This window comes from Arachis hypogaea, chromosome 18 (genome assembly GCF_003086295.3).
Source record: "Arachis hypogaea cultivar Tifrunner chromosome 18, arahy.Tifrunner.gnm2.J5K5, whole genome shotgun sequence".
NCBI lineage: Eukaryota > Viridiplantae > Streptophyta > Magnoliopsida > Fabales > Fabaceae > Arachis > Arachis hypogaea.
Window position 1 is genome coordinate 109182691 of NC_092053.1, and position 27762 is coordinate 109210452.

Consider the following 27762-nt stretch of genomic DNA (forward strand, 5'->3'; position numbering starts at 1 on the left):
TCTACCTCTTTGTCACGCACTGTGTCAGCAATTTGCAAGAACTGCGCCAGAAACTCAGTAGGTTCTTCCTGTGGAAGACTGAAATACTGGCAATTTTGCTGCACCATGACAATGAGCTGAAGATTTAGCTCAAAACTGCTTGCTCTGATGGGAGGTATATGGTGCACAAAATTGTGATCTCAGGCAACGGTGTCAAAAACTCTGTATGCACGTCTTAATAAATTGTTTTTCATTCACAACTTCGATACAACTAACCAGCAAGTGCACTGGGTCGTCCAAGTAATAAACCTTACGTGAGTAAGGGTTGATCCCACGGAGATTGTTGGTATGAAGCAAGCTATGGTCACCTTGTAAATCTCAGTCAGGCGGATATAAAATAGTTATGGAGTTTTCGAACATAAATAATAAATAGATAGAAAATAAGGATAGAAACACTTATGTATATCATTGGTGAGAATTTCAGATAAGTGTATAGAGATGCTTTCGTTCCTCTGAACCTCTGCTTTCCTGCTGTCTTCATCCAATCAGTCTTACTCCTTTCCATGGCTGGCTTTATGTAAGAACATCACCGTTGTCAATGGCTACTTTTAATCCTCTCTGGAAAATGGTCCGATGCGCTGTCACTGCATGGCTAATCGTCTGGAGGCATCACCCTTGCCAATGGCTGCATCCTATCCTCTTGTAAAAATGGTCCAAATGCTCTGTCACAGCACGGCTAATTATCTGAGGTTCTCGATCATACTGGAATAGGATTCACCCTCCTTTTGCGTCTGTCACTACGCCCAGCACTCGCGAGTTTGAAGTTTGTCACAGTCATTCAATCCCAGAGTCCTACTCAGAATACCACAGACAAGGTTTAGACTTTCCGGACTCTCATGAATGCCGCCATCAATCTAGCTTATACCACAAAGATTCTGATTAAGAGATCCAAGAGATACTCATTCAATCTAAGGTGGAACGGAAGTGGTTGTCAGGCACGCGTTCGTGGGGGAATGATGATGATTGTCACGTTCATCACATTCAGGTTGAAGTGCGAATGAATATCTTAGAAGCGGAATAAGTTGAATTGAATAGAAAAATAGTAGTACTTTGCATTAATCTTTGAGGAACAGCAGAGCTCCACACCTTAATCTATGGAGTGTAGAAACTCTACCGTTTGAAAAATACATAAGTGAATATAGGGTAAGCATGGCCGAGTGGCCAGCCTCCCATGGAGGTCTAGAGATCTAAAAATGATCAAAAGATGTCTAATACAATAGTAAAAAGTCCTATTTATAATAAACTAGCTACTAGGGTTTACAGAAGTAAGTAATTGATGCATAAATCTACTTCCGGGGCCCACTTGGTGTGTGCTTGGGCTGAGCTTGAAGTCTACACGTGGAGAGGTCATTCTTGGAGTTGAACGCCAGCTTTTGTGCCATTTTGGGCGTTGAACTCCACTTTGCAACTTGTTTCTGGCGCTGGACGCCAGAATTGGGCAGAGAGCTGGCATTGAACGCCAGTTTGCGTCATCTAAACTTGGGCAAAGTATGGACTATTATATATTGCTGTAAAGCCCTGGATGTCTACTTTCCAACGCAATTGGAAGCGCGCCATTTTGATTTTTGTAGCTCCAGAAAATTCATTTTGAGTGCAGGGAGGTCAGAATCCAACAGCATCAGCAGTCCTTCTTCAACCTCTGAATCTGATTTTTGCTCAAGTCCCTCAATTTCAGCCAGAAAATACCTGAAATCACAGAAAAATACACAAACTCATAGTAAAGTCCAGAAATGTGAATTTAACATAAAAACTAATGAAAACATCCCTAAAAGTAACTAGATTCTACTAAAAACATACTAAAAACAATGCCAAAAAGCGTATAAATTATCCGCTCATCAGTATACATATACTACTCTCGTATGCAGCAGTAATGGGGTTAGCATATGACCCCAGAGTCCTTCTGGACTGTTCATTTCCACTTAAGTCCATGGTGGAGAAAAGGGAATTGATATGAATTGCAAATAAAATATATTTTTATTTTTGTTTTATTTAAAAAAAACCGAATGAATAAAAAATATAAAATAAAATAAAATAAAGTAATTAGAAATTAAAATATAGCCTTCGAAAAGTAACAGAAAAAGGAAAAATAAATTTGAAAACCAAATTAATTACTTAATTAAGAAGATTTGAAAAACTTTAGATATGATTTTTTGAAAAAGATTTTGAATTTTGAAATTTTAAAACTAAAACAGGAAAAAGAAAATAAAAATTTTAAAATAGAAATATGAATTTTTAAATGAGATTTCGAAAATTAATTAAAATAAAGAGAAAATATATTTTTGAATTTAATGAAGAAAGAGAAAAACAGTAAAAATGACACCAAACTTAAATTTTTAGATCAAAATAAAGGAAACAAACAGGAAAACTTTGAATATCACGATGAACGCTAAGAACAACTTTTGAAAAATTTTTAAGAAAACAGAAACATAAAGGACACTAAACTTAAATTTTTTTATATTCTGAGCACTAATAATTCAAAAAATAAAAAAATTGAAAGAAAAATAAAATCATGCAATTGACACCAAACTTAAAATATGAAACTAAACTCAAACAGAAAAACTCAATTATTAGTTTATAAAAATTTTCGAAAAAATTTGAAAAGGAAAATAAGGATTTAAAAAAAAGTTTCAACCAAAAACAATAATAGAAGACACAATTTTAGTGACTCTAAACTAAAAAAATAAATTTTTCCTAATCTAAGCAACAAAATAAACCGTCAGTTGTCCAAACTCGAACAATCCCCGGCAACGGCGGCAAAAACTTGGTGCACGAATTGTAAATCACACTTTTCACAACTCGTACCACTAACCAGCAACTGCACTGGGTCATCCAAGTAATACTTTACGTGAGTAAGGGTCGATCACACGGAGATTGTTGGCTTGAAGCAAGCTATGGTTATTTTGCAATTCTTAGTCAGGAAATTAATAATAAAAATGGTTGAGTTTATGAGAAGTAATTAACATGAAATAAATAATACTTGTTATGCAGTAATGGAGAACAGATTGAGGTTTTGGAGATCCTCTGTCTTCTGAATCTCTGCTTTCCTACTGTCTTCTTCTTCACGCACGCATGTCTCCTTCCATGGCAAGCTGTATGTTGGTGGATCACTGTTGTCAATGGCTACCATCCATCCTCTCAGTGAAAATGGTCCAAATGCGCTGTCACCGCATGGCTAATCATCTGTCGGTTCTCACTCATGTTGGAATAGAATCCGTTGATTCTTTTGCGTCTGTCACTACGCCCAACACTCGTGAGTTTGAAGCTCGTCACAGTCATCCCTTCCCAGATCCTACTCGGAATACCACAGACAAGGTTTAGACTCTCCGGATCTCAGGAATGGCTGCCAATAATTCTAGCCTATACCACGAAGACTCTGATCATGAACCAGGAGGCTAAGAGATACACACTCAAGCTAATGCAGATAGAATGGAGGTGGTTGTCAGGCACGCGTTCATAGGTGAGAATGATGATGAGTGTCATGGATCATCACATTCATTAAGGTGAAGTGCAAGTGAATATCTTAGAATAGAAACAAACGTGATTGAATGAAGAGCAGTAGTAATTGCATTAATTCATCGAAACACAGTAGAGCTCCTCACCCCAAACCATGGGGTTTAGAGACTCATGCCATCAGAAATGCAATGTGAAGTGTAAAAATGTCATGAGGTACATAGTAAGTCTCTAAAAGTTGTTTTTATACTAAACTAGTAGCTAGGGTTACAGAAAATAAGTAACTAAGTGCATATAGTGCAAAAATCCACTTCTGGGGCCCGCTTGGTGTGTGTTTGGGCTGAACATTGAGCTTTACACGTGTAGAGGCTTCTCTTGGAGTTAAACGCCAGGTTGTATCCTGTTTGTGGTGTTTAACTCTGGTTTGTAACCTGTTTCTGGCGTTTAACTTCAGAATAGGGCAGGAAGTTGGTGTTTGAACGCCAGTTTGCATCATCAAAACTCGGGCAAAGTATAAACTATTATATATTTCTGAAAAGACCGGATGTCTACTTTCTAACGCAATTGAGAGCGCGCCAATTGGATTTTTGTAGCTCCAGAAAATCTATTTCGAGTGCAGAAAGGTCAGAATCCAACAGCATCTGCAATCCTTTTTCAGCCTCTGAATCAGATTTTTGCTAAGGTCCCTCAATTTCAGCCAGAAAATACCTGAAATCACAGAAAAACATACAAACTTATAGTAAAGTCCAGAAATGTAAATTTTGCCTAAAAACTAATAAAAACATAGTAAAAACTAACTAAATCATACTAAAAACTACCTAAAAACAATGCCAAAAAGCGTATAAATTATCCGCTCATCACCCTTTCCATTAGTGAAGGAAAGTAGCTGAAGTGAAAGAGAGAAGAGAAGAGAAGAGTGCCCTAGTGCACTATTCACACACCCAAACAAATCACTATAACTTACAATCCGAAGCTTCGATTGACAAGCTATTTATGGCCATGTGGTTGTCTCGAAATCCTCTTCAATTCTATCTAAGCCTTGTGGTAAGAAATTCTAAACTTCTTGCCCAGTTTCCTATTATTTCCAATTTTGCTTTCTTGGGATAAGTTTTTGAGAGAATTGTGATTTTGGTGCTTTAGGGAAAGCTCAAGCACAATCTCAAGCAGAGTTTTGACCCAAGATTGAGAGGTACAAGATAAGAAAGCTCAATCTCTTAGTTGCCCATAATTTTGAATGAAAAATCCTAAGTATGAATGATAAATTAGTTATATTGATTGGGTAATATGGTTTAATTGGCTTGTTTGGAATTGGTTTTGGTGGAATTGGTGCAGAGTTAGGTTGCAAAATCAAAGTGGTGAGGCTTTGGTGGACGTTGGACTTGCTGGAGGAAAGCCAGGTTTGGGAAAAATAACCGTCATTAAGGTACATATTTAAGTTTTGGGTAGGCATTGTGTAAAGTTATGTAAATGCCTAGGTTAATTACCTTAGGATAGGATTGAATTAAATGTTGTATGTTGATGATGCGCTATGTGTTAGTGTGAGTTGTGAATTAAATGATATATGTTAATTTGAACGAGATGGTTGATTGTGTTACTTATTATGTCAATTTGTATAAATATTGGGTCGGAGGCCGTGAATGGGGTGAGAAGTCCCCCCATGAGGTGTGTATGAAATTGTTGATTTGAGTAATGAGATATTTGGTTATTACTTGAAGAAGTGTTGGATTGATTGATGAATCATAAATTGAATTGTTAGATGATAAATGGTTAGAGGGGTACGGTTGAGAATGAGTGAATGCATGTTGAGAATGTTTAGGAATGATTTTGGTATGATTTGGTTTGAATTGGATAGAGAACTTGTGAGTTTGAGTTAAGGTATGAAATTGGTAAAAGTGAAATTTTGACCAATTTCGACGGGTCATAACTTGGTTCTCGGACCCTTAAATCTTATGAAACTTATTTTAAAAGAAAATTGGGTCTGAGTATTTTATGACTTTTGAAGAACGGGCAGAAAATCATTTTTAATGAAAAAGTTATGAGTGTTTGAAGTTTGCGGTTAAAAACTGAATTCTGCAGAAGTTGCAAAAAATTGAGGTCATGCGTACGCATGAGGAGTGTTACAAAACTGGAAGAGTTTAGTGCGAGTTTTATGCGCATACCATGCGTATACACAGAAACCAAGTCATGTGTACGCACAACATGCCTTTCTGAATTGCATCTTTTTCGTGGGTGTTTCACGCGTACACACAGAAAGGGGGTTCATGCGTACACATAAGGCATCCGTACGCAGGATTATCCTGTTTTTCAAAAAATATTGTTTTCAACTGTTTTTGCCTATCCAACCTGCTTTTTCACCTCTGTAACCCCTATTTAAGGTCCCCTAACAAGTTCTCAGGCTTTGGAACGAGTGAGAGTGTATTGAACAGATTAAACTGATATGTTTGAGTGTGATACAGAATTGAGAAAACTAAGTGAATGATAAGACAATGGAAACTTGTGGTCAATGAACTTGTTGAATACCAAATTAATTTAAGACATGAATGATAAAGTTGATGGTGGTCTGATTTTACTGTACTGGCAAGGGCCGGGGTTAACTCTTGCTTGCATATTTGACTCGACTGGTATTCTGGCAAGGGTTGTTGTTTATTCCGCTTGCATTTTGACTGCTCTTTACTCTTGGCAAGGACGTGGCAAGGACGGTCGTATGATCCTGCTTGCACTGAGCTGACTTATGCCAAAACAAGGTTGGTTGGTAAACTCCCTCTTGTTTCGTGGCTCCTTCTGGCCGTAAGAGTATGCTCAGACACTATATCCCGTAAGAGTATGATCGGGTACTATATCTCATAATGCGCTTAATTAGTTATATGCACGACAAAGAGACAATGTCCGAGTTAGCTATCGGATGTGTCAGATTTTTACAATATAACTGACACATGAGCTCATAGTCAGTAGGACAGGCATGCATCATATGCATTTACATGAAATTGTCTGAGTGTGCATTGTTTTGGTTTGCCTACTTGTATATCTCTGTTTAATTCTTAATTGCATTATATCATATAACTATTCTTGCTTGTGTTTGCATCTTATTACTTGTGTTTGCTTTATTATATTTGATGCCGAAATTCTGTGGTATCGAACTGAAAAGAGACAAGATGAGGAAAAATTGAGGGATCTGAAAAGAGACAGGCAGAGAGAAGTATTGGAGAGAGCTTAAGTACGTAGTATGTTTACCTGTTTTCGGATTAGTTTGATCCTAGGCTTGGATCCTGTTTGTTGGAGGTTACGATTGCCTGCTGGGTTCATGTGATTTTATATCGTCTCTATTTGGAACTTTTACCTTGCTGGAAATCGGAAGGGTTCTCACACCCGTTTCGAAAACTTCTGTTTTTTAGATACAGGACATGATGTACCTCGCTAAGCGTGCTGGATTGCTTTCTTGGAAGCGAAGATTCATTTTGGGAGTTGTATTTTGTACTTAGTTTATATATATTCTCCACTTTTGTATATTAACTTATATATCCCTCTTAGAGGTTGATTTTAGAGAAACAGGATTTATGCTTGTGGTTGTTAACATTTTGGGATATATATATATATATATATTAGCAGGCCTTTACTTCGCAGGTCGAGACTAGAGCATGTTATGTATCTCGTTTGGAATTCTATATCCTTTTATATATGTCTCTTTGGCTTTCTATATCAAACTTTCTACCTCAACGTTTTCGAAAGTCACGCAATTTCTATTTACTTTTGCGTATACTTTCTTTCAAGATTCCTAGTTAAACTATTCCTCATATATATACATGTATGTATTTTTTTCGTTTAGAGGTCGTAATACCTCACTATCTTTGATTTACGACCTAAGCATAAAGTTCTGTGTGATAAAGTGTTACATTGTGTGGATCAGATCATAATTCATATTGAGAATGATGAAGATGCAAATGAACTTGAACAAGAAATCGGAGACATTATTATGCTTAGAATAATAGTTGACTACGAAAAAAAAAATTGGCAGAGTACCTTATAGAACTTCTGCTTTAACAAGGAGAATGTATACGGTTGAATTTTTAGTTGGCTATCCAGTTAGATGTTACGAAAATTTTTCAATGGAAAAAAAAGTGTTCTTAAATTTTTGCAAAAGCTTTAGAGAATTTACAGATTTATGTAATGGGTTATAGAAGGGAGTTGCAATGTTTTTGATAATTGTGTGCCACAATTTGCGTCATAGAGTCGTCGCAGGATGCTTTCAACATTTGTGTCATACTGCAAGTACTGGTTTAGAAAAGTTTTAAGAGCAGCATGCAAATTGGATACATAGATTATTCGACCTCGAAATTCAGGGACCACTTATCCACATATTTTACATAACTATAAGTACTTTCTTTATTTGAAGATAATTTTTTTTTATATTCTCATAGCTATTTAATGTTTATTGTTATTATTGAGCTATTAGTAATTTTAATACATTCTCTTATGAAGACTGTATTGGTGCCATTAATGGCACATATGTATCTGCTTGATTTTCTGTTTCAAAACAAAATACTTTTTATGGAAGAAAGGTTTTGGTAAACGGATGAGAATGATTCCTCTCATTTTTTTTTTTTAATTATTTGGTAAATTATTATTTTTCATCTTAGATTTTTTAAATGAAACCAAAAGAAAATATGTAAAAAAAAATATTAAATGGTAAAAGATTACACTTTTCTAAACAATTGAGAGAAAAAATCGAAAGGATCCACTCCAATGAGAGGACAACCACTAACTAAAAATGAATTGTTTAATTATCGACACTCCTCATTAAGAAATATTATTGAAAGGTGTTTGTGTTTAAAAGCAAGGTTTCAAATTTTAAAGCAAATGTCAAACTACCATGTCCGGCAAAGACAAATTTCTACTGTATGTTGTACTATACGTAATTTTTTATTATTTTTTTGTTAAATAATCTATTGTTACTATGAATGTAGCTAATTATTTTAATATATTAATTTATTACATATTTGATATTATATGAAAAGTTAATTGTTAACTTAATAAAAATTAAATAATTAAAATTATAATTAAATACAAATATAATTTTAAATTCTAAAATATTAAAATATATTTTGAAAATAGACCGACCAAATATATTTTTATTATTTTCAACGTTTGGAAATGGATTTTCTTTTCACAAATCAATCGCATTTTCTAAAATATAAAAAATTAAAAATAAAAATTATTTTAAAAAAAACAAAAATAAAAAATTTTTTCAAACCAATAAACCCCTAATTGTTTTCTGAACTTGGAAAAAAAAAACTAAATATTAAAGAATATAATGCGAGAAGGGAGAAGCTAAATTGAATAAACAAGACTGCCTTAAAACTTAAAAGCAGTATATTTACCATAAAAGCAACATGACACATCTTTAAAAAAAAAAAAATTACAAATTCATTAACAATACACACATTTTGACTCTAACTTTAAATGAGAATGCTTAACAAGCCAAACCATTTGAAAAATCAAAAACCTCCTCTGTCATCTGCAAAGATACATTGCAAAGCTACCAAATATGATAAAAAGCATAAAATTTGCCTCAATCTTTGCTATATACCTTTTAAATAATTAGCTAAATATTGTAAAAGAATTCGAAGAAGATTCAATAACCACTTATCACTAATTAAAAAGTATGTATTTTATTCATAATTTTTAAAAGACCAGAAATTATAGTTTACTCAAAATAAAAAAGATAAAGTCCTATAACATAATCAACAAATAATACCGTAAAAAACAAACAAATAAGCATTGCTCTTACTCGTAATTTCAAGCTACATTTAAACCATCCATAGAATCCGTTGCACTTAAAATGTGCTAGGCTATATTCCTTCCAACTTTCTCAGTAATGGAATATCTAGCTTATATAATTCCTAGTCCTAATTTACATTCATCCATATTCAGAACTTAGAACCGGGCTAAAAAAAAAGAATCAATTATATACAGTCAAAGAGTTTTCATCAAAGTGTCAGGTGCAAAGCATTGTATATATATATATATATATATATATATAAACACTATGGTTTAAGGTTTTAAATATTCTTCTGCGCAGAAGAAGAATAATGAGTTTCAAGTTCCTTAAGACTTGCAGCAGCTTCTTCTCCAATTCTAGACAACAAACGATCAGTTTTCTCCCCGAGTTCGTTAAATTCAACCCTTCTTTGTTCTACATGGTCATTAAGAGAAGCAAACCCTGAAAAGATAGCTGTTTGCTTCAGCTCCGAGACCAACTTAAGTAACGAATCAGCTGCCTGAACCTGCAATATTGACCAATATAGATGGGAAATAAAAATCCGAGAAAAGATCTTAATAACCTTCAGAATCCAGCAAAAGCTTCTCAAATTGACCATGCTAAGCATGCCAAAAGCACACAAATTATAAATCAACTCTATATGCAAGCATTTATTAAATTATGTTCTATTTATATCAGACAAATTGCAGAATGAAATTTCCAGTATACCCAAACAAATCCATTAGTCACTCCAAAATCAGTTAAGATAATGATGATGAGTGGTACTTTGCATGGTAAGCCGCACAACTTTGATCTCTAAAACCTAAAATGATAATAGTTAATAGACATGTAGTCTTTGCAGGCATGCTTGCATAAAGGCAAAAGAATCATTAGAACTGCATTCTTACCATCCTAGCAGCACGCATCTCCATCATAAAAGATTCTTGTGAATTTCTAACAGGTGGATCATTAACCTGCAAGAATGCAAGCTTTTTGAAGTGAACAAGTAAACATTGTGCACGTAAACATTGGCATGACATGAAATTACAGAAGTTCCAAATAGAGGATTGCTGTTTGGTGTTAAAATGCAATGCGAAATACGACTCTCAATCAAATGGGGATGAAATACACAAAGTGCTCAATGATCATCTTTAGCTTTGGCTTAAAACTAAACACACAAATCACAAAATATGTTTCAGATTAATCAGATATCATTCACCATAAGGTGAAAAATGTTCTTCTTTAGTTCCATGTGAATGTACAACAAAAATATCAATCTAGAAGATTCAAATACAAAAAATACTTGGATAACATCATTTATTAAAATGGTAGCAAAATATTGTGCCAAAATGGTACTTAGAATGTAATCAATTTACATAGACCAGAATTGTGGAATCAATTTACATAGACCAGAATTGTGGAAAGCAAGATTCCCTATCTTAACATGAATTATGGTATCAGATTTCATCTTGTTTTTCATATGAAAATTCGCAATTAAAATGACAGTTACACAAAATCAACTTCAACATAAATACAAATGATATGATATGTAATTATACACTGACAATGACAATCAAATGCCATATAAAAATGCAGCATGGAATTAAAAAATACCCTGGCAACATTGACAAGGTGGCTGAAATTGTCCACAATATTGGCAATGTCACCTTCCACCCTCTGCAGCAATGTCTTCTGCTTCTGAGCAGCAGCTGCAGCAGCCGCTGCAGTAGGCCCACTTCCACCAACCCCCAACCCTCCTCCACCTACTGGTCCTCCTTTATTCATTTTGTTTATTCACTCGGACCTGCACACACACTTCCAAGAGTTAGTTAAGCATGAAGATTAATAAGTTCAGAAGCTTTGAATTTGTTCCGTTTCTAAGTGGCAATGTGCTATGTTGCATGGATACTAGTATGGTATGGTACATGTATGAGATAACAAAATTTATACGCAGGGATTTATGATATATATTATACTATAATAATATTATATTTAAAACTAAATTTCACACAAAAAAGAATAAAACACACCATTTTATCTTAAAAAAATTTCAGCAGTACCTCTGAAAATATATAAAGGAAAAAACAGCAACAAATATTTACCAACAACTATGATATTGATATGATAAAAAAGAAACGGAGCTTGCAACACCAACAACAAAACTGCAGTGAGATTTGCAGCGACAGAGTTGATGAAACAACAACAGTAACTGAATAATTCGGACAGCGGGGAGAATCAATAATCTGAGATGTGTGGGCACTGGTGTTGTTGCAAACCCACCACTAATCACCGCCAGCCTTGAAGTTGAGAGAAGAGGAAGTGAAGGATCAAATGCAAATGAAAACTGTGCCAAGTGGTTAAGGGAAACAACAGTAAATGACCTAAATAGCTAAGCAGTAAGCAGCACCAAATTGGTTGAGGGTATAAATGAAAAGAGATTGATAACTAAATCATTAACACAGCAGCATCAACCATATGAAATCAGTATACTCATAACATAACAGCAACAACAATGAATTAAGATACCAAATCAAGAATGTCATAAGCAATAACATAGCAACAGCTGGAACAACAAATTAAATTAACAGAAGTGCAGAACTACAGAAGCAACAGGAGCAAAAAAATCACAGAAACATTTGATGGGAGGGTCGACAGCAGGAAAAAATTCGCAGTGAAGGAGAGAAAATTATTAGAGAAGCAAAAAAAATTAAAGAAGGAACTAACAAAGTGGGAAAGAAATAAAATAAAAAACAAACAGAAGCAAAGAAAGAATATGAACCAGTGAAGGGACAACACTGGCGGAAGATGGGACGCAACGGCAAAGTGAAGCGGTGGCGGCAGAAGGAGAAGAGGAACAGGGAAAAGAAGTGGATAGCAAAGACCGGGGAGGGATAGGGTTCATGCTAACTGAATTTTTTGCTTTTTAAAAATAGAAAAGAAAAGAATCGTCCTAGTCATAGTTATCAAAACCAAACAAGTAATCGAACTGGTCAAACTATTGTGTCACTGGTTCAACCGGTGGGTCACCGATTGAACTCGCTGACCCGGTCTCACTTAAATAATCAATTGTCCAGAGATTAATAAAGAAAACACCCTGAAAATTTAAAGTTATAATGCAAAGGCTGAGATTATGACTTCTTTGTTTTTCAAGGAAATATATTCCATTGAAAAATAGACTAACATAGTAGCATTCTAATTTTTTTTTGTTTTTGTGAACATGAACAATCCTCTAGAAAAGCCTAAGTGTGTGGTTGTGACTTGTGATTATGTTTTTATGTGCACAATGTATCTTTACAGTCACTGTTTTTTGCACCTTTTAGCATCTTTGTTCTAAACATGCAAAGGAAAACAAAAGGGCCAAAGAACAGAATATAGAAGACCCTTCCTGAATTAAAAACATGACAAATATAAGAAAAAAACTTCAACTGAAATTTAAATTCCATGTTGACACTTTTTTTTCGGTACTTGAACCCACTCACAAAGAAACCCATAGAAGAGGGTGGGCGTTGTACAAAATCAACAAATCCAGGCACAAACACACCCGGTCAGAAGCACAGAAATAAGATACAAACAGAAAACAGTCCTTAAAACATAAACAACAAACTAAAACTAACAGATAAGCACATAGCAAAAGACTAAAGGCTACAGATTAATGTAAACCGAAACACCCTCATGTCCTCCCAGATTCTAGCTTTCTATCAGTCCAATTCCTTTACCAAAAATCCTCCAAAGTTAATACTTCACAGTACAAGTCCTCTAATTGTAAACCTTCCCATTTTCTCTCTTTTTGAAAAAAAAAACTCTTATTTATTACCACTGACCTCCAAATCAAACTATTGCGAAGTGATTAATCCACTGAGGAAATTAAAAAGTGCTACACAACACCGGGAGAAAGACCCTTTTATTGAATCTTCATCATTTGATTATCAAGCTAGGAGACAAATTTTATAGTGTCAATGAAAATATCTTCTGCTCTATCATCTCTCTCCAACTTTAGTATTCAAGCCTCAAAAGGAAAAAGAACAAATAGAACAACAAATTAAATTAATTAGTTTTACATACAAATACTATTCATCTAAACCTATTACAAATTAAATGAATCAGTTTTACATACAAATACAATTAGCATCAATAAATCAAACAGCAAATAAAAAATCAATAAGAATAACTTTAAAAAAAAAACACTCACCTACACTACGCTGCAGAAGCCGAAAGTCAGAAACAAAGTCAGGGACGGTTTTCCAACTTGGGGCCGTTGCAGTGTTCGCGGTTGCAGAGCAGGCCACCGGAGAGAGAGCAGAGCTTCGAAGAGGAGCCAACACGATGACGATGGAGGAAGCAGAGGCAGATGAGGCACGAGGCGGAGGCGGAGGCAGAGACAGGCGAGGCACGCCGGAGCCAAGGCGGCGGGGACGACACAGATGGAGAAGGCAGAGGCGAGCAGACACTGGCGGCGTGGGGACGAGGCAGAGGAGCCGGCTAGGGAAGCGACGAGTGACGTCCTCCGTCGTTGGCAGCCGTTGTGTTCGGCGGTGACCGTGCGGAACTGCGGTGAGTGAGCGAGAGCGAGTGAATCTGGGATTCTTGGGAGAGAGTGAGCTGAGAGTTGAGGTTGGGGATGGTTGGGGCTTTGGTACTTGGGAGAGAGTGCATCTGTTAGGGTTTTTTTTTTTTTTTAAGTGAATACTCGTCTCGGCCTCTCAGCTATTGACAAATTTTTTGAAGACCTGCGAGACCCATAATAAAAAAAAAAAAGAAAATACTATTTGTGCACTAAAATCAGTTATTAAAATCAATTATCAATGTATTTTTGTATAAATATATATGTAATTTAATTTATTTTTAATGTATATTTATATTTTAGTATGTATTTTATACTAATAACTTATTTTAATAGTTAATTTTAGTATACACTTAGTATAATTCTAAAAAAATACTTTTTTCTGCCCTTGTCTTTAATGATGTGAGATTAGCTAACTTTTTGTTAAGGATCTTTCATAAATTAATAGAATAAGTTTTTTTTAATAGAATAACTTTTTTTTTTGTCAAGAAATTAATAGAATAAGTTAACGTGATATATTAATTGGCTGATTTGTTTTCTTTTTATTATTATTCTAACGGGCCTATGGTCCAAAATAAAAGAAATTAAACGATAATTTTTCTAAAAAACTTTATCCTTTTTTCATATGCATAAACAAACGGTACCATTATGGTTGGAATTTCTTCAAATCACTTAATCCACTTTTCTATATCTTGTCCATACTAAGCTAAAACGTCAACACATTGGTTTGTCTCTCTAAAAACATGCCAAATTATCATCCTGTGTGGTCTAGTCATAAGCTCTTTTATGAAACGCACCAACGAAGTTTTCACATGCTTCTTCACCACGACACTTTGGAGAAGATGAACAATGCAGCTAGAATCAGACTCCACTACAAGGTAGAGGATGCTCATTTTCACCGTTAATTTCATATCCACAAAGAACTCCAAAGTTCTGCTATTATAATTGTACACTTCTCAATGTTCATGCTAAATCCGGCAAGAAACCTTCTTCTGGAGTTACGGATGATGCCGCCACTAGCTCCTCTGCTACCCGGTTGAAGGACAGAGCCATTAACATTTAACTTGGCCTAGCCCTCTTCAGGTGGTTCCCACCCAATATCCAAAGTCCTGGTAAGTTTGAGAATTTTGCTACTATATGTTTAGTGATGTTAAGAATGTAATTGTAATTTGCTGCTAGAGTTGTAACCATATGTTGAATTTGGGCTTGTTGACTGTTCTGATTATTGAAAACAAGCTCATTTCTACATCTCCAAGCTATGTTGCAGGTAGTAATAAAGATGATGGTCCATGGATACCATTGTAGGAAGGAGTAAACTTTAAAAGATTGTTCTCCAACCATTCTTTGTGGGCTTGGTTGAAGAAATTAGGCTTTAAGTTACTATTGACAATGCTATTCCAGACGGTGCGGATGAAAGGACAGTCACGCAACATATGAAGCAGAGTCTCATCATCATTTCGGCATCTTGGGCAGCTTCCATCATCGTAAAGACCTCTCTTCTTTCTCTTGAAATTTGTCATTAGAGCATCATGAGTAATCAACCAACTAAAAGACTTTAGTCTCTGTGGGAGTTTTGCTTTCCAAATATGTTTATAGAGTCTGTTGTCTTCTCTCCCGTCACTGTAAAACGTTTTATATGCTGATTTGATAGAAAAATTACCATTTGGATTAGCTAGCCAGCTGATGAAATCATCTCTAACATAGGGGCTGGCTGCTTTAATAGTATGAATAATATCTGTGACCTCCTCAGGTAGAACCAGGTTTAGCACTTCCCAATCCCACTCGCTATCTTCCGTTACATAATCTGCTACTTTCTCATTTAGCTTGTTTCATCTAACTCAACTAGAGATACTTTCGAAAGCTCTGTAAAACCTGGAACCCATTGTTCTTTTCAAAAAGAAGCCATAACATTTCCTAGCCTCCAAATAAGGCTACTTTTAAATTTTTCCCATACTTTAGTAATCCCAAGCCATGCATTAGAATTACTTAATATGCGTTGAATATTAGGCATGACACCTTCGCCACAACCATACTTTGCCCGCATAACCTTGACCCAGAGCGCTTCTCTATTGTGGATGAGGCCCCAAACAAGATTCATTAGAAATAGGGAATTAGATTCTTGTGCCTTTCGGATGCCTGACCCACCCTTCTTTTTCGGTTTACACACGTTGTCCCAACAAAAAAAATGTATTTTCTTTTCCTCATCACTGCTTTTTCATGAGAAATCTCTGCAAATTTTGTCTATCTTATTGCACACTACTACTGGAATCTTCACAGTTTGCATGCAGTAGCTAAGAATAGTTGATAGCACTGATTGTACAAGTGTGCACCTTCCGGTTAAGGTGAGAGTCTTTCTATTCTAGCTAGATAACTTGATTTGCATCTTGTCAATAACAAATTGAAAGTGTTGTTGATTACATTTTTCATGAATGAGAGAGACTCCCAAGTATTTTTCCAAGTTAGCTATGAGGTTGATTCCTAGGTCTTGGCTCAGCATTTGTCTCATGGTATGATTAACATTATTAGAGAAGTACACACAAGACTTGCCAAGGTTGATTTTCTATCCCAAACACTCACAAAAATAATTTAAAACCTCCTTGATAATCTGAACTTATTTTCTGTCCGCTTTTGCAAAGAGAACTAGGTCATCTGCAAAATAGAGATGAGAAATTTTAGGCCCCCTCTTGATAGAGTTATAGGTTCCCATTTATTATCGTGAACTAACTTATTTATCAAATAGGATAAACTTTTAATGCACAAAACAAAGAGGTACGGGGAAAGAGGATCTCCCTGTCTGATTCCTCTATTTGGGATAAAGCTTTCTGATAGAGAGCCATTCCAAATAAGGTTCATGGATGTCGTCGATAGACAAAAGATAATAACACTTTGAATTTGATCCTAGATCCCGGCATCTTTGAGGGAGTCTGTTGAGCGGATAATTTATACGCTTTTTGGCATTGTTTTTAGGTAGTTTTTAATATGTTTTAGTTAATTTTTATTATATTTTTATTAGTTTTTATGCAAAATTCATATTTCTAAACTTTACTATGAGTTTGTGTATTTTTCTGTGATTTCAGGTATTTTCTGGCTGAAATTGAGGGACCTGAGCAAAAATCTGATTCAGAGGCTGAAAAAGGACTGCAGATGTTGTTGGATTCTGACCTCCCTGCACTCGAAGTGGATTTTCTCGAGCTACAGAAGCCTAATTGGCGCGCTCTCAATTGCTTTAGAAAGTAGACATCTTGGGCTTTCCAGTAATATATAATAGTCCATCCTTTGCCCGAGTTTTGATAACACAAACTGGCGTTTAAACTCCAACTTTCTACCATTTTTTGGCGTTAAACACCAGAACTGGCATAAAAGCTGGAGTTAAACGCCCAAACTGGCACCAAGCCTGGTGTTTAACTCCAAGAAAAGTCTCTACATGTGAAAGCTTCAATGCTCAGCCCAAGCACACACCAAGTGGGCCCCGGAAGTAGATTTCTGCATCATTTACTTATTTCTGTAAACCCTAGGCTACTAGTTCATTATAAATAGGATCATTTACTATTGTATTTTGATCTTTAGATCATTTTTTGAGACTATCTTTGTATCACTTTTGATCTCTTGATCACGTTTAGGGGGCTGGCCATTCGGCCATGCCTGGACCTTTATCACTTTTGTATTTTCAACGGTGGAGTTTCTACACCCTATAGATTAAGGTATGGAGCTCTGCTGTTCCTCATGAATTAATGTAATTACTACTGTTTTCCATTCAATTCACGCCTACTTCTTATTCTAAGATATTCACTCGCACTTCAACCGGATGAATGTGATGATCCGTGACACTCATCATTATTCTCACTTATGAACGCATGCCTGACAACCACCTCCGTTCTATCTGCAATAGCTTGAGTGTGTATCTCTTAGCCTCCTGATTCACGACGCATGGTTGCCTCTCCTAACAACAGAGCCCTCCATTCCGTGAGATCAGAGTCTTCGTGGTATAAGCTAGAATCAATTGGCAGCATTCTTGAGATCCGGAAAGTCTAAACCTTGTCTATGGTATTTCGAGTAGGATCTGGGATGGGATGACTGTGACGAGCTTCAAACTCGCGAGTGTTGGGCGTAGTGACAGACGCAAAAGGATCACTGGATCCTATTCCAACATGAGTGAGAACCGACAGATGATTAGCCCTACGTAACCCGTAGCCGGACCATTTTCACTGAGAGGACGGACGGTAGCTATTGACAACGGTGATCCCCCAACATACAGCTTGCCATAGAAAGGAGTATGAATGATTGGAAGAAGGCAATAGGAAAGCAGAGATTCAGAAGGAACAAAACATCTTCATACGCTTATCGGAAACTCCTACCAATGAATTACATAAGTACTTCTATCTTTATTTTGTGTTTCCTTTATCTTTTAATTATCAAAACCTCAAACCCAATTCAATTCGCCTGACTGAGATTTACAAGAGTGACCATAGCTTGCTTCAAGCCGACAATCTCCGTGGGATCGACCCTTACTCACGTAAGTTATTACTTGGACGACCCAGTGCACTTGCTGGTTAGTTGTGCGGAATTGCAAAAGTGTGATTGTAATTTCGTGTACCAAGTTTTTGGCGCCATTGCCGGTGATTGTTCGAGTTTGGACAACTGACAGTTCATCTTGTTGCTCAGATTAGGTAATTTTATTTTATTTTTAAGCTTTTTTTTATTTTCAAAATATTCAAAAAAAATTATATAATAATATAGTTTTTAAAAAATAAATTATTCTGTGTTCTTCAGAATTTTTAAAGAATGAATTCTAGAGCTTCATGAGATATGTTGAATCCTGGCTGGCTGTTAAGCCATGTCTAATCTTTTGGACCGAGGTTTCACTTATCCTTAGAAGAGCTTCTTTGTCTTTCTCATCAATTGAGCTGTTGTATGTAATGTTCTGCTGAAGCTTGGCTGGCCATTGGCCATGTCTAGTGTTTTGGACCGAAGCTTTCACTGAAAGCTTGGCTGGCTAGTAAGCCATGTCTAATTCCTGGACCGAAGCTTTAGACTAACATTGCATGATTCCTAGAATTCCTATTAAAAATTTTGAATTTCTCTATTTTCTTTTCCAAAATAATTTTCGAATATATATATATATATATATAATACAAATTTTTTTTAAAAAAATCATAAAATCAAAAATATTTTGTGTTTGAGTCTAGTGTCAAATTTTAAGTTTGGTGTCAATTGCATGTTTTTCTTTTTCTTGCATTTTTTTGAAACTTTATGCATTATGTTCTTTATTGATCTTCAAGTTGTTCTTGATGATTTTCTTTGTTCTGATCTTTAAACTCTCATGTTTGGTGTCTTTTGTTGTTTTTCATATGCATTTTCAAATTGTTATTGTCCCTAGTATGCAAACTTCTAAGTTTGGTGTCTTGCATGTCTTTGTTTTCTTGAAAAATTGTCAAAAATGTGTTCTTGATGTTCATCATGTTCTTCAAAGTGTTCTTGGTATTCATCTTGGCATTCAAAGTGTTCTTGCATGCATTATTTGTTTTGATCTTGATTTTCCATGTTTAGTCTCATTCTGTTATTTTTCTCTCTCATCATTAAAATTTAAAAAAATTTTCATAATCATGTCTTTTCAAGTCAATAATACAGAGAATTGAAGATTCAGAACATACAGCAGATGAATTACAGAGAAAAAGCTGGGCGTTCAAAACGCCCAAAAGGGTAGTATTTTGGGCGTTAAACGCCAGAATGGACACCATTTTAGGCGTTTAACGCTAGGACAACACAAAGGAGGTAAGTTAGTTTTTAATTCAAATCTTTTTCAAATCTTCATAATTTTTCAAAATTAATACTAATATTTAATGTGATTGATTCAAAAAAATCTCAAGTTGTTACTTGCCTATTAAGAAAAGTTCAATTTTTAAATTTTGAAATCATATCTTTTAGTTTTTTGTTAGTCAAGTAATCAACTTTAATCTTCAAAATCAAATCTTTTTTTATTTCCGTTTTAAATATTTTTCAAAATAAATTTCAATCATATCTTTTTCAAAATAAATTTCAAAATTTTTTCTAACTTCTTATCTTTTCAAAATTGATTTTCAAATCTTTTCAAATTAACTACTTGACTTTTTGTTTGATTTTGAACGTTTTCTATTTCAATCATATCCTTTCCAAATCCACCTAACTACTTTTCTCTCTCTAATTTTTGAAAATCACTAACCACTTTTTCAAAAATCTTTTTAATTAAGTAATTTATTTAGTTTTTAAATTTCATTTTATTTCCCTTTCTAATTTTCGAATTCTAACTACATTTTAAAATAAAAACAAAAATATTTTCCTTTTATTTTAATTTAAATTCGAATTCTTTCCCCCTCCTCACCTTTTTCTATTTAAGGACTAACATTCCTCCTCAATTAGCGATTCGGACTCTCTCTCCTTCTTCATATGTTTGAATTCTTATCTACCTACCTTATCCCTCTATTTCTATTTTTTTCTGACACCTCAAGAAATCTCTATACTGTGACATAGAGAATTCCATACTTTTTTGTTCTCTTCTCTTTCATATGAGCAGGAACAAAGACAAAGGCATTCTTGTTGAAGCTGATCCTGAACTTGAAAGGACCTTGAAGAGGAAGCTAAGAGAAGCTAAAGCACAACTCTCTGGAGAGGACCTAACAGAAATTTTCGAAAAAGAAGAAGACATGGCAGCCAAAAATAACAACAATGCCAACAATGCAAGGAAGATGCTTGGTGACTTCATTGTACCTTCTTTTAACTTCTGTGGAAGGAGCATCTCAATTCCTGCAATTAGAGCAAACAACTTTGAGCTTAAGCCTCAATTAGTTTCTCTAATGCAGCAGAATTGCAAGTATCATGGATTTCCATTGGAAGATCCTCATCAGTTTTTAGCTGAATTCTTGCAAATCTGTGACACTGTTAAGACCCATGGGGTTGACCCTGAGGTCTACAGACTTATGCTCTTCCCTTTTGCTGTAAGAGATAGAGTTAGGACATGGTTGGACTCACAACCTAAAGAAAGCCTGAACTCTTGGGAAAAACTGGTCAATGCCTTCTTGGCAAAGTTCTTTCCACCTCAAAAATTGAGTAAGCTTAGAGTGGAAGTCTAGACCTTCAGATAGAAGGAAGGCGAATCCCTCTATGAAGCTTGGGAAAGATACAAGCAATTGATCAGAAGGTGTCCTTCTGGCATGCTTTCAGAATGGAGCATCATATGCATATTCTATGATGGTCTGTCTGAACTGTCCAAGATGTCATTGGACAACTCTGCTGGTGGATCTCTTCATCTGAAGAAAACGCCTGAAGAAGCCCAGGAACTCATTGAAATGGTTGCAAATAACCAGTTCATGTACACTTCTGAAAGAAACCCTGTGAACAATGAGACAACTCAGAAGAAAGGAGTTTTTGAGATTGATACTCTGAATGCCATATTGGATCAGAACAAAATATTGACTCAGTAAGTCAATATGATTTCTCAGAGTCTGTCTGGAATGCAAGCTGCAACAGGCAGTACTAAAGAAGCATCTTCTGAAGAAGAAGCTTATGATCCTGAGAATCCTGCAATGGAGGAGGTGAATTACATGGGAGAACCCTATGGAAACACCTATAATTCTTCATGGAGAAATCATCCAAATCTCTCATGGAAGGATCAACAGAAGCCTCAACAAGGTTTCAACAATAATAATGGTGGAAGAAATAGGTTTACCAATAGCAAGCCTTTTCCATCATCTTCTCAGCAACAGACAGAGAATTCTGAGCAGAGTCTCTCTAGCTTAGTAACTATAGTCTCTGATCTATCCAAGACCACTCTCAGTTTCATGAATGAAACAAGATCCTCCATTAGAAATTTGGAGGCACAAGTGGGTCAGCTGAGTAAGAGAATTACTGAAACTCCTCCTAGCACTCTCCCTAGCAATACAGAAGAAAATCCCAAGAGAGAGTGCAAGGCCATAACCATGACCAACATGGCCGAAACTGGAGAGAGTGAGGAGGACGTGAGTCCCAGTGAGAAAAACCTCATGGGACGTCCTCTGGACAAAAGGGAGTTCCCCTTTGAGGAACCAAAGGAATCTGAGGCTCATACAGAGACCATAGAGATTCTATTAAACTTCCTTCTGCCATTCATGAGCTCTGATGAGTACTCTTCCTCTGAAGAGGATGAAGATATTGCTGAAGAGCAATTTGCTAAGTACCTTGGAGCAATCATGAAGCTAAATGCCAAGTTATTTGGTAATGAGACTTGGGAGGATGAACCTCCATTGCTCATCAATAAACTGAATGATCCGGTTCAACTGAAATTACCTCAGAAGAGACAAGATCCTAGAAAGTTCTCAATACCTTGTACCATAGGAACCATGACCTTTGAGAAGGCTCTGTGTGACCTGGGGTCAAGTATAAACCTCATGCCCCTCTCTGTAATGGAGAAACTAGGGATCCTTGAGGTGCAAGATGCGAGAATCTCACTAGAGATGGTAGACAATTCAAGGAAACAGGCTTATGGACTTGTAGAGGATGTCTTGGTGAACGTGGAAGGCCTTTACATCCCTGCTAACTTCATAATCCTGGACACTGGGAAGAATATGGATGAATCCATCATCCTTGGCAGACCCTTCCTAGCCACAGCAAAAGCTATGATCGATGTTGACAGAGGAGAGTTGATCCTTCAAGTGAATGAGGACTACCTTGTGTTTAAGGCTCAAGGATCTCCCTCTGTAACCATGGAGAGGAAGCATGAAAAGCTTCTCTCAATGCAGAGCCAAACAGAGCCCCCACATTCAAACTCTAAGTTTGGTGTTGGGAGGCCATCATCATGCTCTGAGTATCTGTGAGGCCCCATGAGAGCCCACTGTCAAGCTATTGACATTAAAGAAGCGCTTGTTGGGAGGCAACCCAATCTTTACTTATCTATGTTAAATTTCTATTTTCTATTGTTATTTTATGTTTTCTTTAGGTTGATGATCATGTGAAGTCACAAAAACAACTGAAAAATCAAAAACAGAATGAAAATAGCATTAAAAATAGAACACCCTGGAAGAGGAGCTTACTGGCGTTTAAACGCCAGTAAGGGTAGCAGAATGGGCGTTAAACGCCCAGTCTGGCACCATTCTGGGCGTTTAACGCCAGAAAAGGGCATCAAGCTGGCGTTTAACGCCAGAAAGGGAAGAAAAGATGGCGTTAAACGCCAAAAAATGGGCAGCAACCTGGCGTTTAACGCAAGGATTGGCACTCCAAGGGGCGTTTACACGCCAACATAGTGCAGGGATGAGAAATCCTTGACACCTCAGGATTTGTGGACCCCATAGGATCTCCACCTACCTCAACTCTCTCTCTCTCTTCTTCTTTTCTCTTCAGACCTTTCCATAATACTCTTCCCCATCCACCAGTGACCAATCACCTCAATACCTCTTCCCCAAAAACCCCTCACCTATCAAATCTTACCCTCTTCTCCATAATCTCTTCACCAACTCACATCCATCCATCATAAAACCCCACCTACCTCACCATTCAAATTCAAACCACTTCCCTCCCAAACTCACCCACACATGGCCGAAAACCCCTCTCTCTTACCCTATAAATACCCCTCCTCACCACCTTCATTTTCACACATCCTACACACTTCTCTCTAACTTGGCCGAACCTACACCAACCCTCTATCTCCTCCATTTCTTCTTCTTCTATTCGTTTCTTTCTTCTTTTGCTCGAGGACGAGCAAATCTTCTAAGTTTGGTGTGGAAAAATCTAAAGATTTTTGTTTTTCCATAACCACTAATGGCACCTAAGCCCGAAGAAACCTCTAGAAAGATGAAGGGGAAGGCAATTGCTTCCACCTCCGAGTCATGAAAGATGGAGAGATTCATCTCAAAGGTCCATCAAGACCACTTCTATAAAGTTGTGGCCAAGAAAAAGGTAATCCCCGAGGTCCCCTTCAAGCTCAAAAAGAGTGAATATCCAGAGATCCGACATGAGATTCGAAGAAGAGGTTGGGAAATCCTCACCAACCCCATTCAACAAGTCGGGATCTTAATGGTTCAAGAGTTCTATGCTAATGCATGGATCACCAAAAACCATGATCAAAGTGTGAACCCGTACCCAAAGAATTGGCTTACAATGGTCCGGGGGAAATACTTAGATTTCAGTCCAGAAAATGTAAGGTTGGCATTCAACTTGCCAATTATGCAAGGAGATGCACGCCTCTACACTAGAAGGGTCAACTTTGATTAAAGGTTGGACCAAGTCCTTATGGACATTTGTGTGGAAGGCGCTCAATGGAAGAGAGATTCAAGAGGGAAGCCGGTTCAACTAAGAAGACTTGACCTTAAGCCTGTGGCTAGAGGATGGTTGGAATTCATCCAACGCTCAATCATTCCTACTAGCAACCAGTCTAAAGTTACTATAGACTGGGCTATCATGATCCATAGCATCATGAATGGAGAGGAAGTAGAAGTTCATGAGGTTATATCCCTAGAATTCTACAAGGTGGCGGACAAGTCCTCTACTTTGGCAAGGTTAGCCTTCCCTCATCTCATTTGTCACATCTGCAATTTAGCTGGAATTGACATAGAGGAAGACACCCTTATTGATGAGGACAAGCCCATCACTAAGAAAAAGATGGAGCAAACAAGAGAGCCCACTCATGGACCTCAACAAGAGCATGAGGAAATTTCTCATCATGAAATCCCTGAGATGCCTCAAGGGATGCACTTTCCTCCACAAAACTATTGGGAGCAAATTAACACCTCCCTAGGAGAGTTAAGTTCCAACATGGGACAACTAAGGGTGGAGCACCGAGAGCATTCCATCCTCCTCCATGAAATTAGAGAAGACCAAAGAGCCATGAGGGAGGAGCAACAAAGGCAAAGAAGAGACATTGAGGAGCTCAAGCACTCCATAAAATCTTCAAGAGGAAGAATAAGCCGCCATCACTAAGGTGGACCCGTTCTTTAATTTCCTTGTTCTTATTTTTCTGTTTTTCGAAAATTATGCTTTATGTTTTATTTATGTTTGTGTCTTATTACATAATCACTAGTATCTAAGTGTCTATGCCTTAAAGCTATGAATGTCCTATGAATCCTTCACCTTTCTTAAATAAAAAATGTCTTAATTGCAAAAGAAAAAGAGGTACATGAATTTCGAATTTTAAAATAGTTTAATTATTTTGATGTGGTGGCAATACTTTTTGTTTTCTGAATGAATGCTTGAACAGTGCATATTTTTGAATTTGTTGTTTATGAATGTTAAAATTATTGGCTCTTGAAAGAATAATGAAAAAGGAGAAATGTTATTAATAATCTGAAAAATCATAAAATTGATTCTTGAAGCAAGAAAAAGAGTGAAAAGTTTGCAGAAAAAAAAGAGGCGAAAAAAATAAAAGAAAAAAGAAAAAGAAAAAAAGCAAGAAGAAAAAGCCAATAGCCCTTTAAACCAAAAGACAAGGGTAAAAAGGATCTAAGGCTTTGAGCATTAATGGATAGGAGGGCCTACAGGAATAAAATCCTGGCCTAAGCGGCTAAACCAAGCTGTCCCTAACCATGTGCTTGTGGCGTGAAGGTGTCAAGTGAAAAGCTTGAGACTGAGCGGTTAAAGTCGTGATCCAAAGCAAAAAGAGTGTGCTTAAGAGCTCTGGACACCTCTAATTGGGGACTTTAGCAAAGCTGAGTCACAATCTGAAAAGGTTCACCCAGTTATATGTCTGTGGCATTTATGTATCCGGTAGTAATACTGGAAAACAAAATGCTTAGGGCCACGGCCAAGACTCATAAAGTAACTGTGTTCAAAAATCAACATACTGAACTAGGAGAATCAATAACACTATTTGAATTTTGAGTTCCTATAGATGCCAATCATTCTGAACTTCAAAGGATAAAGTGAGATGCCAAAACTGTTAGGAAAGCAAAAAGCTAAGAACCCTGCTCATCTAATTAAGATTGATCTTCATAGATGTTTTTGAAATTTATTGTACATTCTCTTCTTTTTATCCTACTTTGTTTTTAGTTGCTTGGGGACAAGCAACAATTTAAATTTGGTGTTGTGATGAGCGGATAATTTATACACTTTTTGGCACTATTTTTAGGTAGTTTTAATATGTTTTAGTTATTTTTTATTATATTTTTATTAGTTTTTATGCAAAATTTACATTTCTGGACTTTACTATGAGTTTGTGTATTTTTCTATGATTTCAGGTATTTTCTGGCTAAAATTGAGGGACCTAAGCAAAAATCTGATTCAAAGGCTGAAAAAGGACTGCAGATGCTTTTGGATTCTGACCTCCCTGCACTCAAAGTGGATTTTCTAGAGCTTCAGAATCCCAATTGGCGTGCTCTCAATTGCGTTGGAAAGTAGACATCTTGGGCTTTCCAACAATATATAATAGTCCATACTTTTTCCGAGTTTTGATAACGCAAACTGGCGTTTAAACGCCAACTTTCTACCATTTTCTGGCGTTAAACGCCAGAACTGGCATAAAAGCTGGAGTTAAACAGCCAAACTGGTACCAAGTCTGGCGTTTAACTCCAAGAAAAGTTTCTACATGTGAAAGCTTCAATGCTCAGTCCAAGCACACACCAAGTGGGCCCCGGAAGTGGATTTCTGCATCATTTACTTATTTCTGTAAACCCTAGGCTACTAGTTTATAAATAGGACCTTTTACTATTGTATTTTAATCTTTAGATCATTTTTTGAGACTATCTTTGTATCAATTTTGATCTCTTGATCACGTTTAGGGGGCTGGCTATTCGGTCATGCCTGGACCTTTATCACTTTTGTATTTTTAACGGTGGAGTTTCTACACCCCATAGATTAAGGTGTGGAGCTCTGCTGTTCCTCATGAATTAATGCAATTACTACTGTTTTCCATTCAATTCACGCCTACTTCTTATTCTAAGATATTCACTCGCTCTTCAACTGAATGAATGTGATGATCCGTGACACTCATCATTATTCTCACTTATGAACGCGTGCCTGACAACCACCTCCGTTCTATCTGCAATAGCTTGAGTGTATATCTCTTAGCCTCCTGATTCACGACGCATGGTTGCGTCTCCTAACAACAGAGCCCTCCATTCCGTGAGATCAGAGTCTTCGTGGTATAAGCTAGAATCAATTGGTAGCATTCTTGAGAGCCGGAAAGTCTAAACCTTGTCTGTGGTATTCTGAGTAGGATCTGGGATGGGATGACTGTGACGAGCTTCAAACTCGCGAGTGTTGGGCGTAGTGACAGATGCAAAAGGATCACTGGATCCTATTCCAACATGAGTGAGAACCGACAGATGATTAGCCCTACGTAACCCGTAGCCGGACCATTTTCACTGAGAGGACGGACGGTAGCCATTGACAACGGTGATCCCCCAACATACAGCTTGCCATAGAAAGGAGTATGAATGATTGGAAGAAGGCAATAGAAAAGCAGAGATTCAGAAGGAATATATTTTATGTCTCCTTTATCTTTTAATTATCAAAACCTCAAACCCAATTCAATTTGTCTGACTGAGATTTATAAGAGTGACCATAGCTTGCTTCAAGCCGACAATCTCTGTAGGATCGACCCTTACTCACATAAGGTATTACTTGGACGACCCAGTGCACTTGCTGGTTAGTTGTGCGAAATTGCAAAAGTGTGATTGTAATTTCGTGCACCAGAGTCCATCACAAAGAGCTAATTAAGTCTGTCATAGGCCTTTTCTAGGTCTATTTTTATTGCCATCAAACCTTTTCCATGTTTTTTATTCCTCATGGTGTGAACTACCTCTTGTGCTACTAAGATATTATCTGCACTAATCAGTCAGGCACAAAACTTGACTGAGTATTAAAAATAAGAGAAGGCATATATTTTTTCAATCTAGATGCAATGAGTTTAGTCACAATTTTATAGCAAACATTACAGAGACTAATAGGTCTAAAATGTCCAATATTTTCCTGTGAAAAAATTTTGGGAATAATAGTTATAAGAGTCTTATTCACTTTT

General features: G+C 36.5%; 1 protein-coding gene and 1 non-coding gene across 2 annotated transcripts; both read right to left on the bottom strand.

The window, feature by feature from the left end:
* Positions 1-9243: 9243 nt before the first annotated feature.
* On the bottom strand, positions 9244-13956 carry LOC112771744 (mediator of RNA polymerase II transcription subunit 22a). The gene is made up of 4 exons (XM_025816554.3): positions 13434-13956; positions 10859-11048; positions 10153-10218; positions 9244-9770 (listed from the first exon to the last, which is right to left on the bottom strand). Exons 2-4 carry the CDS (start codon positions 11027-11029, stop codon positions 9546-9548), a joined length of 462 nt encoding a protein of 153 aa, XP_025672339.1. The 5' UTR covers positions 11030-11048; positions 13434-13956; the 3' UTR covers positions 9244-9545.
* A 6934-nt stretch (positions 13957-20890) lies between these two features.
* On the bottom strand, positions 20891-20994 carry LOC112774209 (small nucleolar RNA R71). The gene has a single exon (XR_003188708.1). It is a non-coding gene; the product is annotated as a small nucleolar RNA R71 (small nucleolar RNA).
* Between the last annotated feature and the right edge of the window lie 6768 nt (positions 20995-27762).